We start from the raw sequence: 18,211 nt of genomic DNA, 5'->3' as shown, positions 1-18,211 counted from the left end.
TTTGCTAGTTTATAGCTGCAGTCGACTTTCTCAATTTAGCCACTAAAAGGACCTCTGAAATTGAAGTTGAAATTGTCGTTACCATGGAAACAGTAAACAGGGTAACAACAGGAGGAGGCGGAGCTTCTCTTATTCTCTGAAACGCAGCAAACTTAAAAAGAGATATAATAGACCAAAATTTAACAGAAATCATATCTGGGAAATACATAAATGACATTATGCTCAATAAAGATATTTTGTAAGGAGAACTAAGTGTAACATAGATTATAATGGCCAAAAGTGTTTTATCATAATTACCAAGAATGCTGATTCACAGCTTTTTTTAGTTCTGGCAACAAATAGAAAAAGTGTCTCTGTTATATTTTGACATTATGTTACAGACATGTTGTCTGTCTGTGTAACAAAAGAAAATCATCAGTTTTTCATGGTATTTGTTTGTTTTACACAATTTGAGGAGTTGCGGTTTCCATGAATGAAAAATAAATGCAAAATGTGCAAAGATTTGAATGGTTGATAGGTTATAGAATTTCAGGATAAAACTTCCATGAACCAAAAAAACCCAGTATCTTTATAGTTTTTTTTTGTAATTTCGAGTTTATTATAATAAACTCGAAATTACAAAAAAATATATTCAATATATTCATATATATATTCATATATGAACTCGAATTAAAATTATAGAGTTGCAGAGCATCCAATGCCTCTTGTATTGTTTTTGGCTGGAGAGGGGCGTTTGAAATACGTTTTATACTTTCATCAAGTGAAAGTTTGAAATAAAAACCTGCTTGAAATTTTGCATTTTTACATCGTTGGATTACGGTTTTTGCTGGAAACGCATGAGGTTGCTGGTTATGTAGACTTAATGATCTCACTGCAATGCTATGCTTTAGAGTCACTGTATGTGGCAGCAGTGTGCATGCACCGTGTTGTAACTTGTACCGGAAATAAGTCATAGCAAAAAGAAGAAGAAGAAGAAGAAGAAAGAGGCTCGCCCTCTGTTAGCTAGCTAGCTACTATTGTAAAGTAGCGACATAATATTCAGGTATTGTGAATAATCACGCTATTATATTGGCATGACGCAGTGTATTAAGATAAACAGAGAAAAATAAGATATAATACGAATTGTTTTGCTCGCTTGTATCCGAAAACTATTTACCGAATGGCGGAAGTCGCCTCTGTTTTGATTCGTGCTGATGAAAGTCAGGCTTCGATGTTGTGCTTTTTATCATAGGCCCACACTATTGTTAATTAGTATGGAAGGTATCGTATAGCTTACAGACCACAGAGCTAACAACTGAATAATTAAAACGTTGTGTAATTGTCTTTGCTGCTCAGAAAATATTTTCAGCGTCTAAAATGTCCTCCTTTCAACTCTTAACATGTCCCTCCTATACTCCTCCAGGAAATTATCATAATGAGTTATGCAGAGAAGCCAGAGGACGTAACGAGGGAGGAGTGGATGGATAAACTCAACAATGTCCACATTCAAAGAGCTGATATGAACAGACTCATCATGAACTACCTGGTTACAGGTGAAGTACTTATTGTTACTCATTGTTTGTTTTCATATGTCCGTGAAGATCAAATGTGCAGATACCTGTGTTGTTTTTTTTACTGTTGTTTAGACAGGAGTTTGCATTCTTTGTTCAACAGAGGGTTTCAAGGAGGCAGCGGAGAAGTTCAGGATGGAGTCTGGAATTGAGCCAAGTGTGGATTTGGACTCCTTAGATGAAAGAATAAAAATCAGAGAGATGATATTGAAGGGACAAATCCAGGATGCCATCGCTCTAATCAACAGTCTGCACCCGGAACTGCTGGATACAAACCGTTACCTCTACTTCCACTTACAGGTCAAATTGAACAGAGCAGACAATTTAGCTCAACGTTGTCTGATATGCTTTTTTTCTTTTTTTTTTTTTTTGTGGTGTATGTCACGTTACTTCTGTTAATTTCATTCACCATTTCACACATGGCATTTTTGTGTTCTGCAGCAGCAGCATCTAATTGAGCTGATTCGTTTGCGGGAGACCGAAGCTGCTCTTGAATTTGCCCAGTCGCAGCTAGCAGAGCAGGGAGAGGAGAGCCGTGAATGTCTTACAGAGATGGAGAGGACACTGGCCCTGTTGGCATTTGACAACCCGGAGGACTCTCCCTTTGGAGATCTGCTCAATATGATGCAGAGGCAAAAGGTAGAGTCGAAGCAGATTAAGAATGTACATACTTGTCTTCTCTTTCATTACAAAATGTACATCTCACATGGAATAGATTGGTCTGTCTTGTACTCAGGTCTTTCTTGCAAACAACATCTTAATGCTTTTTTAGATAAAGATTATAATAGCATGACAGGAAAAAAAATTACCTGCATACCACATAGTGTCATAAGAAAAAACATCATAAACAATATAAAACCGAATACAATTACCATGTGCGACTCTTTGGCCACATGCAAAATAATGTTATTGTGGGACCGTGTGTTTTTCCTGTGTATCCATGTTGAATTTTGCCTAGAACACAACAGTCTACATCACCACAGTCATCTTGACTAAACTCTGGTAATGTTACCCATTGCCTTCACAAGACAGATTTTAGACAAGCCTTTCAATATTATCTTTTTAAAGCACCTTATTTATTACATTTTTAACGTCTGTAAAATCAAATAATAATTTCTGACAAATTCACAAAAGGTACATCTCTAAAAAAAACATGTCTCCTAGACAGTTACAGTACTTGTTTCCCTCATTAGGATCAGTTAGCATGCCATTAGGAGGAGCACTTAGCATGTGAAACAGTTCCATAAAAACATTAAAGTGCTTTGTCTTTCAGGTGTGGAGTGAAGTGAATCAGTGTGTGCTCGACTATGAGAACAGAGAGTCAACTCCCAAGCTTGCTAAGCTTCTGAAACTTCTGCTGTGGGCTCAAAATGAACTCGACCAAAAGAAAGTGAAGTATCCCAAAATGACTGACCTCAGCAAGGGAACCATCGAAGACCCAAAATGAGGACTCAGTGAAAAAGTACAACCACATTACAAAATGGACACATTTCTTTTGTGTATTTATAACCCAACAAACCTGACTCATTTAGAGTACAACCTTTTCTTTTTTGTAAGGGTTGCTTTTTGATACTTTAATAACTCAGAATGTGCAGACAACTGGATTGACTGTGTTTGAAAGTTATTTCTCACACAAAATTAACATGCAGACCATCATTTCACTTGGAATTAGAATTTACATAAACGTTTATGTAAAGTCAGCATGTTTCACTTAGATTAGTTTTTCTGTCTGTTGGCAGGGAAAGTTGTTGGCTTTGAAGGATGTGAATAAAGCCTAAATTAGGCTGACGCTCTCTGCGTGTGACCACTTAGAAGAGGGAGGGTGTGATCAGGGAAAATTGTTGGCTCAGTGTACACTTGCTTCTAATGAACATCTTCCTTAAAGAAAAGTTACACATCCCAAGTGGTTGGCTTTCAGCTGGTACTCTGACGTGACATCAATAGTCAAAGCAGGTAATTTGGGGTGTTTCCAGCTGTTTTGGCTTTGTAGTTTGGATTTAGCTTTAGATTAATGATGCATTGTTGCTTGAGACATTTTCTGAAGATGCTGACCAAGACCAGAGTAAATTTTCATTCATGCCAATTGTCTTAGCAGCAGTTGGTGGGATTTTACAGCATACCTTGGCTGTAAGCTTAAGAGCAGATGTTTAAAGATGTGAATGGGTAGCTATGCTCACAGGTATGGAGACACTATTACAGATAGATTATTTACATTTGTAGCATTTGTCAACCTTTGATGTGCTTCTTTTTTTTTTTTTTTGCCAGTATATTATTTTGCAATAAAAGCAGATTTTTAAATTGAGCATGTCACATGGGACTTGATGTGTTTATAACTGGAAATGGTGTGATCACAGACACTTTGTTAAAAGTAACATTTATTACATTCTCTTTTTTTTTTTAAAGTGTTGTTCTTTGTTTGACTGTATTGTTTATTTCACATACAAACAAATAAATACAAACTACAGATTACAAAAAAAAAGAAATGTATCAAAAAGATGTGGGTGCAATAGAAACCTTTATGAGCTTATATAAAAATATACAAGAAGTAAAATATTCATTGTACAGGTCATTTACTAAATCAAATAGGAAATTGGAAAAAGAACATACAGAAAGTTGGACCATATGCAAAATGAACTCTATACTTAATAATTATCTGCTGTGGTTATTGATCAAGCCAAATATCCTGACAATATGCTTATAATAAAGATTCTGAAACAGGAGAATGCAGTAAGACATCTTGTTACTTTGTTGCAAACAAATCCAACCTGTTCTCCCCAAGTGAGTTTAATCATCAATTCTGGTGCCTTAAAATAAAGTCTGCATAACACTAATCACATTGTAAATATAAAATTCAAATTTTTCGCTTTTGGATTTGTTGTTGCCTGCAAATGTTGCCTTTTATGACATATATGCTAGCTGGAAATATAAGGTAACCCACGTTGTGGTGGTATTTTAGGATTACCTAACGAGTTCCTGCAATTTCAAACAGCCAGGGGGTGATTATACCCTGCGCACATCTGTGCCCCACAGTAGCTGCGCTCCTCATGGACCACCGCGTCAAAACTGGCGTGTGGAAAGTCAGCAGAGTGAGCACTCACATCGCAGCGTTCTGATTTCTTTATTGCACCGTCACGATTGGGAGGCCAGGGGCACCTCTGAAGTTCCGGATGATACTGTAGAAACAGCTGACTGTGCGGCCAAAGCCGGGTTGAATCACTTCCTGATTAACCCTAGCGACCAAAGGAAGAACTGCTTTCTAGTCGGAGGAGGAGGAGGCTGAGGAGGAAAAACTGACACGTGGATTATTCTCTTCGGGGCATCAGGAAAAACAGATTCCCTCCTCTTGCCGAGTTCCGCGACCATCGCCTGTGTCCCCGAGAGTCCAGCCTCAGTGGGAAAGGAACTGAATATCGAAACCCTGAGATGTGACCGCGGGATCATTTTGATTTTTTTCATCTACACGTTTACTTTTCTCTCTGACGGCCCAGGAAGACTGAAAGTAAATAGCCGGAGCGGTTGAGAAGAGGCTGCCGTCTCCACGCGTTGAATGGCAGTTATTCAAAAATATGGCAAGAACTATAGTCCAGATTTGGTCTGTCACAAGGAAAACCATCCGTCGGACAAGATCGGAGTCCCTGGATGTCATAAGAAGTGGCCTGAACACCACACCAATTGGTCGAGGTACCCTTTCAAACATCAACATGACATTAATTTAACTGCAATGACTGTTTGACGTCACGTCTGATCTGTTAGATATCCCAGGAGGCTCCCAGAATGACACTAGTCACTTTTAACCTCAATCAATATCGATGCATGACATCAACTCTTGATCTTTTAACCTCCAGTGTCGTGCATCTGAGCCATTCGTCCTTCTCAGTTCCTCCGTAGGCTACAGTGAAATGACACGTTTCATATTTGGATTTTTAATAGTCCTCTAGCTTTAAGTTGCAGTTTCAGTGCCACAGAGGACAAACGATTGTCAAGAAGGAAGTCAGACTCTCTGTCTTAATGGAAGTTTGATATCATAAAATGCCAGTAGGTTATTATATTACATTGTGGGCTTGTGGCTTTTAATTCCTGTATACCATAAGTGCCCACATGCTTCCAGTTATTCCAGCCCCTGTTGTTTACTAAAGGGGCTTTAATGGCCTTCCCCACTTAGATAACACATACCCTTTCAACTGGCTGGAAGTCCAAAGTTTACCTGCAAGCTTTTGGGATGTTCAGGCTAATCCAACTCATTCTTCCCCCCCCCCCCCCCCATCCTGTGCAGGCCTGTGGCGAGGGTATGGACGGTGGTGTTACTACTTGGGACGTGTCTCCTCTACTGTGCCAGAGTGGCAATGCCCATCTGTGCCGTCAGCATGGCAGAGAAGTTCAACTGGAGCAAGAGGGAATCTGGCATGGTGCTGGGCAGCTTCTTCTGGGGATACTGCTTCACCCAGGTGTTTGGAGGCTACGTCAGTGACAGGTGACAAACGCCTGCAGTCAAACCGTAGTCATGCAGCTTTCAGACACGGCAGAGCCTTTTGTTTACACAAACGGGCTGTTAGTGCTAGTGCCATCATCAGCTTTATGATCATCAGCTTTATGATGCACTAGTGATCAGTTGACACCTGTCTCGGCGTCCTGCCGGACATTAGTGTCTTGTGTCATTACATGGAAACATCACTGGCAGTGATGCAAATAAGCTCAGCAGTGTTTGCTCAGTCTGGAGAGATGACGGAGCAAATAAAGCCGGACATTTTCTCTGTGTTAACATGTACACTGTAGGCAAACATTTTCATTAAGAGACCAGCTGCCCCAGTGTTTCAAGAGTTTTATTAACTCTAGAAATGAAACTCAAAGTTTCTAATCTAAAATGATTAGTAATCACCCAAATGGTATGTTTTGTCTGGTTTTTAAAATTTTGATTTGTTTTACCAGGAAGTCTTACTAAGATTCAGCTCAGAATCTAGGTAGCCAGACAGGGTAGCATTCTAACCAACTGACAGCATTTAGAAATGCAACATGCAGAACATCAATGCCGTGTATACAGCACGATATGCAAATCTTCTGATTAAAAGGTAACTCTTAAGAGTGGCCACTTGAAAACACAACCACATTCCTTCTTCAGCACGCACACCACATAAAAAAAATGCAGCATTACCATTTATCGAAGCGAACATACTTGAATCATGTCTCACTGGAGTAACGTTCGATTTTCTATTTGTCTGTGTGTCTTCTGTGAACAGAGTGGGAGGTGAGAAGGTCCTCCTGCTGTCTGCAGCTGCCTGGGGGTCAATGACAGCCTTCACTCCCATCCTGGCCCACCTCTGCTCCCAGCCCATCTTCTCCATGACACTTGCCCGTTTCCTCATGGGCCTGTTGCAAGGTGAGAAGAGAGCGGTGCTTTGATGAGTCATCACTTGAAACTAAATCAGTGAGGTGAAAGAAACGGACATGTTCAGCAATCCTCACAAAGATTTCCACTTACGAGCACCACGCCTAGTTATTACTACACCATGCATTCATACATGGTATGATAAGAAGAATACATGCACACAATCATTTGCACAAGGTGTGATGTCCTGGACAGTATACTGTCTGCGTCAGGATGTGAGACACGGGCAGACCATGTAAAGGCATCTGTCAGTGACCGTGCTGAGTCATTTGTTTAAAAAGTATAAAGTCTGTTTTAAAAAAACAAATAAAAGCCCACAAGTGATCCAACTTGTAGTCATTCATTTGAATGCTTTTACAGTTTCAAGTGTGATCAAAGCAGGAAATTCCAGATTCATGTAGCTTTTATTCCATTGCTAACAGCTGTTTTTCTGTGGGTAGAAGTCCAGTTTAAATGTAGATTTATTGATCCAATTAATCACTTATTCATTTTCTTCAGTACTATTATGGGATTTTTAGGTGTCTGCTGGTTGCTGCTAGAAATTATGGCATGTTCAGTTTGTGGCACAGACATATTTACACTGATAGATGTAGATTAGTGAGGTTATACAAGCGTTTCTTTAAATTTGTTTGGCAGCAAGAACTTCTAAAACCAATGCTGGCATCCACAGTTATGGATATCTCAAATTGTTTCACAAATGTGCCTTTCTCTGTCAGATGTTAGCTTTTTTTTATTTTTTATTTTTTTTGTACGATATTTTTTTCTCAAAGTGTATTTCCCCTTAAATTCTTCATGGCTGTGTCCTGGTTTTAGGAGTTCATTACCCTTCGCTTGCAAGTTTATGCTCACAAAAGGTGGTGGAGAGTGAAAGAGGCTTCCTCATGAGCACTGTGGGTAGTGGCTCCTACCTCGGGTGAGTTAAATGTCCTGCAATAAATGGAGAGTGGTGAGAAAACAATGGGTGTTTCTTGAAAGAAAATTGTCTTTCTCAAGAGCAGAAGGAGGCTCTTATATGGGAATGTGTTTGTTGTGATCCCAGAGTTCCTTTTTATTCCCTGTTAGAGTTTAGAAATGGGGACCTACTCCATCTGTATCCAGATGTGTCTAAGCTGTGTTTACTATGCTGAAACATCTTGTCCCAACAGTGGGAAAAAGTGACTTGACTCAGCTATTTTGTGACCCCCTTGTTTTTTTCCAGCACACTGGTGATTGGAGGAGCCGGATCCCTCATGCTGGATTTGTACGGCTGGGAGAGTGTTTTCTATGTCTCTGGTCTCCTGTCAGTTGTGTGGGCCTACTGCATGTGGAAATATCTACTCAAAGGAGAAGGCAAGAGGAGCACAGTATCTGTGCCATCATTTCACGCTCCTATCTTGCACCTGCTTATTTGCCTAATTGGAGTCGGTGTCCTCCTGTGTGCTCATGTGCCTGTGTCGGTCTGTGCTCTCAGGTCCTATAATCACACTGGAGTCCCTGGGCAGTGGTGGGACCCAGTCAAAAATTACCAAAAGACATTGGCTACGGCTCCTAAAACAACCTGCGGTCTGGTGAGATAATGATAGAGCCTGTATGCATGAGAATAAATGTGCAAATTTGTGTCTGGTTTCCAACTCAACAAAGGATACACTAAAAGTTTTTTCTTTTTCTTTGGTGTGCTTTGTAATTATAATAGGCCCAATATAGAAAAAAGTCATCTGTAATGTTGAAATACATAAAACATGTGTTGATCCTTCAGATGCTGTTTCCAGATCCAACCTTTAGAGTATTGAGATGTAGAGGATTACATAATTAGATGCTCCTGTTGTCCAAGGTCTCATGTGCTTCTTTTACATTTCTAATGCATCCTTCCAGTCGCTCCCCATGGCACATGTACTGAAATGCAACTGATATGCCTCATCTTCGGTGGCAGGGAGAGCTTCTGTGGTCTTATTAATCTTATTAATCGGTCTGTTCATTTGATGGTTGTGGGTTTAGAATGTTATTATACTGTTGGATGATTTCAACCTACTTGCCTTGGTGAATACATAACTAAAAAAGGAAAACGATAGACGCCATTGAAGCACCAGAGACTCAAGCTTCTGTCAGATCAGTAAGACAGAGTTTTAAACAAATGAGACATCGTCTTTGTTTTCAGAACTGAGCAGTCTTTGATTAAATGAGCTGCAATGCACTTTTATATAACCGTGTCTCTCTTTATTCCCTGATCAGCGCTGTGATAGTGACGCACCTTTGCACAGCGAGCACTTTCTTCACTCTTTTGTCATGGCTGCCAACATTCTTTAAAGACACCTTCCCTGATGCCAAGGTAACCGTGCTATCTTCTCATCCCCTTTCAATCACACGTTTGACGTCAGGTTTGGAGGAAAAAGGATTAAAGCAAAACGGGCTCAAATCAAGAAATGCCAAACCTTTATCGAAGGATTCCCTCCGCTCAGAATCATGTTTTCATACGTTTAAAGCGATACAAAGTCTGAGCTTGAATACACTGACTTAAATCTGGGAAAAGATGTCACTAGAGAGGTGTTTCGTAATAATCTGCTCTTGTTGCTCTTGAAATGCTTTTGTTAAAAGTCGGAGATTCACTTGTATACGGGGAAAGCTAGAAAATGTGCTGTCTCTCCAGGGCTGGGTGTTCAATGTCATTCCTTGGTTGGTGGCCATACCCTCATCTCTCTTCAGTGGATGCCTGTCTGACCACCTCATTGGTCAAGGTAAGCGATCTGATGATCTTATGTCAAAGTCGTTTTAAAAATATATGTTACTGATGAAGCAGCTGCACATTTCTGTGTTGATCCCTTTAGGTTTCGATACAGCCTCCGTCAGGAAGTTCATGCAGGTACCGTATTTGATTATGCCTCATTAATCTGCCTCTATTTTGGTATAGAGTTTAGTTTAGTTGTCAATTTTCTTCTTCCCTGTCCAAAGTGCACCAATTTCCTGTACTTTTGCAGTGTAAAATATGTGAAATATTGATTTATGCTTTTATTTATTTATTTTTTTGTGTGCTTTCATCGCTGGGATAGTTTTTCTCCATGGGCGTGTCCAGTGTGTTCACCCTCCTTCTATGCGGCAACACAACCTTCCCCTGGGCTGTAGCATTTGTGTCTGCCACCATGGGCCTCACCACCTTCAGTCACAGGTACTGGCACCCACTCTGCCCTCACATTCTACCCCTTGCTCTGATTTACACCCTTTCAGATGTAAATATGGTTCCTTAAGAGTTAGTTTTCAGTTTTGTGTTTTGTAGGTTCCGTTTTGGGGACACTGTTTGAAAATACAACCGTCATTTCATTTTAAACCCCCATAAAGCAGTTTCTTAGACATTAAAAGTGTTAAACATCTCACCACCTCTTCCACTGAGCAAGTCTGTTTTTATACAAAAAGTCTCATTATGCTGTTGATAATGATACTGAGCTTAATAAGGGTGGACTTGGCAGGTCTCAGCTGGGCATGCAGTTTAAGTCATAGTTGGACCCACTCTGTGCCCGCGAGTCCATTCATTTCTATGTATTTTAATGACTTAGGGATAGTTGCCACATCCAGCTTATGATGGAAAAGTTCATACCTGCAAAAACAGTTAAATAACTTTTACCTTATTATTCTAACGAGACTAAATCATTTGTGCTATTGTTTTATCAAACATTAGCGAAAACATTAGCAAAAAGACATATCTAAATAATTCTATTTACATATGATCATTTCTCCCAAATGATAATATTTCTCCCAAAAAGACCAGGAGAAACTCATCCATGCATTCATCTCCAGTAGACTCGATTACTGTAATGCTCTTTTAACTGGACTTCCCAAAAAGAGCATTAAACATCTGCAGCTCATCCAGAACGCTGCTGCTAGAGTTTTAACCCGGACTAAGAGATCTGAACACATCACAGCAGCTTTGAAATCTTTACACTGGCTTCCAGTCAGTCACAGAATAGATTTTAAAAGCCTGCTGAGGGTTTACAAATCCCAGAATGGTTTAGGCCCAAAATACATCTGTGATATGTTCAGAGAATATAAACCCAGCAGAGCTCTTAGATCCAAGGACTCAGGTCAGCTGGTCCAGTCCAGAGTCCAGACTAAACATGGAGAAGCAGCATTTAGCAGCATTTGTTTCTCTTTATATTCTTTTATGTATTTTTAATGCTTCCTACACTCCCTGCTGCAATGCTTTCATTTTATGTAAAGCACTTTGAACTGTTTGTACATGAAATCTGCTATATAAATAAATTTGATTTGATTTTGATTTGATTATTATCAGTTTGCCAGTTTGAAGCTTTTCTGACTGACTGTTAGAAATAATGTAGAGTAATAGGAATAGGAATTTTTTTTTTTTTTTTATGAGCAACATTCTAAAGTAGGACAATATATTTGTTCAGGGGTCCATACCTGATGAGAGCTTTATGTTTCTAGGCAGGGGAGATTAATAAGCGATAATAGGCTTCACCTTCTGTGATAAAATGGCTTATAATATATGTGTCTTTTATAGCGGTGTTTCTGTAAATGTTCAAGATCTTGCTCCTTCTTGTGCTGGAGCCCTATTTGGTAAGTAAAATAAAAAAAAATCAAAGATTTCTCTTAAAACCACAATTGACATTTTAACTCATTAGAAAAAAATACACCTTGTGTGTATTTGCTTTCCTTTTACAGGTGTTATGAATACATGTGGCGCGTTCTCAGGTGAGTGTCTGTGAATTGAGAAATGTCTGTGATTAATTTTTCAGCAGCAGTGACAGACACTATTAAATAAAATAGCTGATTCCCTTTTTGAAAAACAAAATTTCAGATGATGTGTTGCTGTCAGGTTTGCTCCATGCATATTTCATCAAGGGAGCCTGATGAAGTTTGTATGAATAAAACAGGGAACAGAGGATGACAGTGAGGGATCCTATGAGGGACATATAGGAATGTGACATTTTCTTTGCAGTTTTTTACATCGGAAACAAAACTGAACTGTGCCTCACGTGAAATTTAGTTTGTGTGTTGCTTCTGTCTTGGTGATACCGTGCTATAATTGGAGACTTTGTGTTCATGTGCAGGGGTCCTAATGGTGTATTTCTCGGGGTATCTCATTGAGGCGACAGGCTCGTGGGCATCTGTGTTTGCCCTCATCACCACAGTAAACCTGCTGGGCCTCTTCATCTTCCTGGCTTTTGCTGAGGCGCGCCGGGTCGATATTGACACTAGTAAGGTCCGCCACCACAATATTCACATCTAAAACAACAGTGGGACCAGAGAGTTATTCCCACAGGAGATGTGACTTAAGGCAATCAGCAGCTAATACTTTAACCACATTAGATTATTATCCAATGGAAAGAAAGCACAACTGGACTAAAAGTTGCAGACCACATCTGGGAAAAGTTTGATTGGCTCTGTGTATGGTTAGGGGTGTACTGCTGAAGTTACTGAAAAGCACACAGCAGAGTCTGCACGATGTTACTGAAAAGTCTTAAAGCACTGCAGCCTTGAATCCTGGAGGAAGACAGTTGGAGGAGGCTCTGTCAGTTGAATAAGAACACGGAAGGGTATAGATTGCAAAAGAAAAAGCCTACACTACCTACGGGTTCCAGCTTTTGCTGTGGTTAAACAGCTGCAGGGGAAGCTGTTTACACTTGTCATTTGTTACAGTCTGTGTTACTTCGAACTTGAAAAGTCACAGAGATTGTTATGTAAAAGTTGTAGCATCCTGTCTAGGTGAATCGTGAGAGTGATTGCTGTGTTAGTCTCAGGAGCTCTCTGACAGCTGCGACTGACACAGGTGGTGTCTTCTTCTTACCCCGCGGGGATAGGGGAGGCGGGAGTGTCCAACGTCTTGTACCTGAAGTCTTTTATTAGTCCCCCCACTCACCCATCACTGAGAGAAATTTCTTGGTGACACCTCATTACCCAGCCACTAATTACTTGGCAGACACTCTAATGGCCTATATGATTTACCTTCTGTGGTCTTCATCTCCATGGTTACAAGCTCATCTTATCATTTACGAAGGGGTTGCAGAAAGCTTTATGGCAGCAAGGCTCCAACTGAGCGCGTTTTCTTTGTCGTAAGGAACATGTTGCACGTTGGGAGACCAAAGGTTAACAATTTTTTGTAATTGCATGCAGTAGTAATACCTCACAAAATTGTTTTGAGTTATTTTTGTGGTTTGAAGAGTATCGAAATCTTCTTTTTTGTGAGAGAGAAGCATATTAAGTGATATCATCAAATAAATATTTAGATAAGATGACATCAAATCCAATCAATGTAATGCTGTACAGAAAACCCAAATAGACCTCGTTTTGAAGTGTTTCATCCTCCTTTATTCTTCTGTGTGAAAGAAACTTCTCAATTTTATCATCCTCGTGAAAAACTGCACAGGCAGGCAAGATGGATGTCTAACTTTTAATTTTAAGAGATACATCTTTTCTATAGCACTTAAAACCTTTGTTACCTTGTCTCTAGCAAGAAGTGCTGTGTGCCGTGGGGATGGAGCTAGTTAGCACAGGAGAGAGCCCATTCACTTGTCATGGTAGTTCCAGAGTTAGTGTCCCTTCACTGTCTCATCAGGGCAGTTTTAAATGCAGTCGCCATGTTACATACTTGACACAATGAATGTTGGGGCAGGTGAAAGAATGAAAAACGATGTCTGGGGCTGAGTACGGTGGAGGAACTGGAGTATATCTGGCTTAATGACGCTACTACAGAGTATGCTTAAAGGTAGCTGCACAATTCTGGCTGAATGTGAAAGTGAATGTATGCATGACTCAGTTGTGGCATTCAGAGCACAGTTTCACGATTTTCCAGTTTATGTTGAATTTAGTTGCTTACTGTTACCTTTATATCTATGCATTTATTATTTTGTGACTGAAATGAGCAACAAAATATTTGCTAAATTAAATTATTGTCATCACATAATGTAAATTTCCCGCCTTTGTAGGATTTTTCTTGCTTCTGTGACAATTGTTTTTGTTTACATACAAAGGCACATAGGCTTTTGTGTTCTATAGAAATCTTTAACTAAGATATTTTGCAGCACATGTTGGTTTTCTTAAATATTTTGTTGCATTGTTTACATTGCCAGCCATTACAAACACACAAGGTACAATCATAAGTGATAAATTACAAGTTGTAAGTAACTGGATTAAAATACACCTTTTCCCTGTGCCTTTCAGATTGAAGATAGAATTTTCTGTTCACACACTGATCAGCCACAGCATTAAAACCATCTGTCTCCTAATAACAGCTCTGTTCAGACAGGATATTGACACTATGGTGTCTGGCACAAGGGTGATCTGTTTGATCCTTTGGGGCCTGGGGTTTTCAGGTGCATATGTGGTTATGATTGAGATCTGTGAGTATCAAGGGAAGTTCAGTCAGGGTCTTTGCATTTGGTCACCTGTCTTTGCAGGTCAGGCCATTTTATCCTGGAGGAGACCTCTGCTGTCAGGGAGTGCCTTGGTCATAGGAGTGCTTAAGTCACTGAATTGGGACCAGTTTTTAGAAAGATACTTCTACAAGAGATGGTGCAAATGAAAAAAAAAAAAAAACGAACTAAGAAAAAAATACCCCTCAAGTTTGAGAACATACTGCCAAATATATGAACCCTGTCTTGAAGCAGAGACGGCTCATTGTTAAGGATCCTACTCTTGTTGGTGTTGAGCAGAGTTGTGTTTAACTACACAGATTGGGACGCTACAGCACTTAGGAAAAAAAATCCCAAACTACAGAATCAATGTTAAATTCTACATATCCATTTTTGAGGTAACTGTAATTGATTACTCTTGCATTTGTTTTATACCTTAATTGTAAATCTCTACTACATGTATTTAGTTACTCCCAAACACTGGCAGTAATATGATGGTCGATGTTCTTCTCTTGTAGAGTGGTTTTGATGTTGTGGCTGATGGTCGTATTAAGATACGTAAACTAAATATGATATCTACACCAAATGTCATTTTGATTCTGTACCAATGCTTATTTTGTATGGATCATACACAAAGTGTATTTATTTATATGACAGCACTGTATAGAATTATCACACTTCAGTGTTTTGTTCCAGCCTTTAGCCGTCCTGGGCAGCACTTTCTTCAGATGCGTTGCGTTGCAGATGTATGTTATTTACATACACGCATATTATTTATACTTTATCATTATATTGACAGTCTACAAAATTTAAACATCCAAGTGATGATTAGATGGAATTTTGTTAACCAACGTCTTGCTGTAGGTTCCCGAAAGCCTTCAGATAGTTTTTGATAAACTGTAACATATGTATGATAAGAGATAGATAAATGCAAGAAGATGCAGTATTCTAAAGCTTTCAAAATATGCTGTGTGTAAAAGCAATACAATTTGAATAAAATATATTTTGTCAACATTGGGGAGTTGTTTTAGTTTGCTGTCTTCTCTGCATGTATTTTCTCCGCAGTTCCACTGAGAGGCAGCACAGTATCAAAAGAGAGGAGAGACGTTGAGGAACGTTGCCCCAGAGCTTTCAAATACTTACATTTTCTGTGATATGGAGTGGAGACCCTCAGTGTGGTGGCAAAATAGCCCCTTTAAGTTTTTATTTACATCATTTTCAGCTTACAGAATATATTGAGAACTCCTAGATCAAGGGTCAATTTCACACAAATACTCATACTACACACGTCAAAATTAGGAAAATTCTCCCTTTCAAGAATCTAAGAACCATTTATGTTCCACGCTTATCTGGATCAGCTGCTGAGCAGGTTCTAGTGCCGGGCTGTCCTGTTCACACAGCAGCTCACTACAGACCCAAAACCAGAGTCTGGGCCAGTAGGGCGTATGTGATGGCACCATATGGCAGGATGCTGTGTGCCATGTTGGCTAGCTGGCACTACCCACGTGTGAATGGCCAGACGCTAGTCAACCAAACCTGCTCCTTCTCATGGGACCGAATGGTTCAGGTTGCCATGGAGACAGGGTGGCTTGCGGCTGCCGCGTGGCAAAGAAAAGAAAGGGAGGGCTCATGAGTGTGTAAAAGTAACAAGTCATTTAGAAGTCAGTGGGGTGGAGTAAGTTGGCTGTGAATTTGGCATTTGATGTACAGTTCATACAAAGACAGTCACGATGTTAAAGAGGCGGTCAGTCACTTATTGGAGTGCTCTCACTGACAGAAAATGGTGTTGTAAAAGCAGACATAATCATGATGAGTGGCCCACTATTTAATTAGCAGAAATGAAACACTAAGAGAAGAGTAGAGGAGAGGGATGATTAAACCGTCCCCCAACTTGTTGGCTGGTAAAAGTAGCCCAGTAAATGCCGGTTCCATCACAGAGCCAGAGATACATGTAAATGAAATAGCCCCATTAATTACTAATTAACATCAAGTTAATGACATTTCACTGTGTCGCCATCTCATCCTATGTCCTTCCTCTGTGGTGAAGGGGCTGCCTCTCGGGTCCCTGATCTGAATGCTAATTAGTGAAAAGCTAAACTGCCATATAGGGCTACCTAATAATATAGAGGCCCTCTTTTAAGACTGGTCATTGTGTGGGGAGGATTAATCACTTTGTAGTAATAGATCAGGAGGTTTCATAAGTGTAACAGTCCTTAGCGGGCTGTGATACTGAAGGCCATTGACAGATTTTATGTGCTAATTGCGTTGCGCCTGTTAGCCTAATGTTTTCCCTCAAGACTTAGAACCACTTTCCACAATTCCCTCAGATTTCGCAATGACTCCAAGAAACATTTTATTCAGTGAGTATAAAATAGTTCTGTATGTCAAATCTCATTATTTTAGGGTTTTTCATTGATTGAGTTTGAACTCAGTGATGGAAACACTCATTTGTTTCGGGTCCCCTCCTGAGCCTAAATCAGCTCTGTGACAAAGGTAATTTTGCATGATTTGACTGCGATCCGGTGCATTATCTCTGTGAGGCAAGATGAAACATGAAGTTAACACTCAGCACACAGTGGTGTTCCTGCAATGAACAAGAATGTCAGCGCCAAAATGAAGGTAATGAAACTGCATATTGATGTGTCGGCTTTTGTCCTGACAAAGCTGCAGGTCTGTGGCAGTTTCTCCTCATTAATTAATTAATTAATTAATTTCTTCCACTTTCTAATTGTTGCTATCAGCATCTCCATCTCTCTACTTTGTTTATTTATTTCTTTTATTCTTTTCCAGTCTTTCCAAGCTCAGTTTGATATGTAATTGACCCTTAAAGCGATCCCTTGATGCCCAGGCACATCCACCATTAGCACACTATCATACACACACACTCACGCAACCTAATATGTTGATTTCTCTCAATTAAACCCCTTCAGCTGTTTGCCTTCTGCAAGACATATGGCCTGTGTTACATCTAAAGAGCAAATGGAACCACCATTGAGAGGGGCATCATTTTAATGGAACCCTGAGGGACAAGGCCCACACCTGTGCAATATTAACATTAAACTATGCTCAATCCATTGGCCAGATGAGAACAGTGTTGGTTCGTGTATGTGGACACATGACATGAGATGTGTCATATTTCAGCCTCACCTGTGATACAAATATTTGTCTTTGCAGAATAAATCCATATCCAACTCTGCTGTTTCAGTGTTTCATTGCAATATTTTTCTCACATACACTCCACAGTTGGATTTGAATCCCACTTTACGGTGATATTTAATGTTTCCAGAGCCTTAACAGGAGACAGGCAGCTCAGGCTGTTTTCAGCCTCTGATATCTGCTATTATATAAGCCAGAAAAGCAAAGAAACAACTGCACTTCATAACTCTCCCCTGCAGTCAGTGAGAACACTTTTTTTTTTTTTTTGTTTAGCAAAATAAAGGGCTTTGTAGTTCACAGGTATTTTGTTGGAAACAGAAAAATAGATGAACAAATGTTTAGAAATATAATTCTATAAAATAATATGGTACTGTGCCTTTGGCAGGGAGTGTCAGTTAAAAGACAAGAAGAGAACAAACTAAATACTCAGATGAGGCAAATATAGGAAATCTTGACAGTTAAACTCTGACAATTCGAAGTACTTTATTAAATATGAATGCCTTGATATTGCCTTTGATGTTGGTAGAAATGTCATTGACGGAATTATTTATTTAACCATACTTAGGTATTTTAGTAGGCCTGCATTTTACAGTGTTACAGTGTTGTTTGATGAATCAATTTGTCCGGTAAGGAAATTGTAAACATCGAGTTTGCTATAGTTTTGCTGGCCAAACCAAAAATGTGTTTACTAACATGAGACAAAAAAATAAAAAAATCCAAATGCAGATTCCTGTGCAACAAAAGTTGTCAGTCTTTCAAATATTTAAAGACTTAGATTTTCTTCT

At 39.6% G+C, this 18,211-nt stretch overlaps 2 protein-coding genes across 2 annotated transcripts; both read left to right on the top strand.

Moving 5' to 3' along the window:
• The first annotated feature begins 952 nt into the window (after positions 1-952).
• LOC142390312 (glucose-induced degradation protein 8-B homolog) lies at positions 953-4,273 on the top strand. Its single transcript, XM_075475706.1, has 5 exons — positions 953-1,042; positions 1,403-1,532; positions 1,654-1,850; positions 1,992-2,189; positions 2,824-4,273. Exons 2-5 carry the CDS (start codon positions 1,415-1,417, stop codon positions 2,995-2,997), a joined length of 687 nt encoding a protein of 228 aa, XP_075331821.1. The 5' UTR covers positions 953-1,042; positions 1,403-1,414; the 3' UTR covers positions 2,998-4,273.
• A 551-nt stretch (positions 4,274-4,824) lies between these two features.
• slc17a9b (solute carrier family 17 member 9b) lies at positions 4,825-15,284 on the top strand. The gene is made up of 13 exons (XM_075474695.1): positions 4,825-5,231; positions 5,824-6,021; positions 6,785-6,924; positions 7,747-7,846; positions 8,132-8,262; positions 8,384-8,480; positions 9,142-9,238; positions 9,557-9,644; positions 9,735-9,769; positions 9,957-10,072; positions 11,420-11,475; positions 11,581-11,610; positions 11,970-15,284. The coding sequence occupies exons 1-13, from the start codon at positions 5,098-5,100 to the stop codon at positions 12,146-12,148; spliced, it is 1,401 nt and encodes a 466-aa protein (XP_075330810.1). The 5' UTR covers positions 4,825-5,097; the 3' UTR covers positions 12,149-15,284.
• The last annotated feature ends 2,927 nt before the right edge of the window (positions 15,285-18,211 follow it).

Source organism: Odontesthes bonariensis, chromosome 10 (genome assembly GCF_027942865.1).
Source record: "Odontesthes bonariensis isolate fOdoBon6 chromosome 10, fOdoBon6.hap1, whole genome shotgun sequence".
Taxonomy (NCBI): Eukaryota; Metazoa; Chordata; class Actinopteri; order Atheriniformes; family Atherinopsidae; genus Odontesthes; species Odontesthes bonariensis.
Note: the sequence above shows the minus strand (reverse complement) of the source record. Positions and strands in the feature narration are given on the sequence as shown.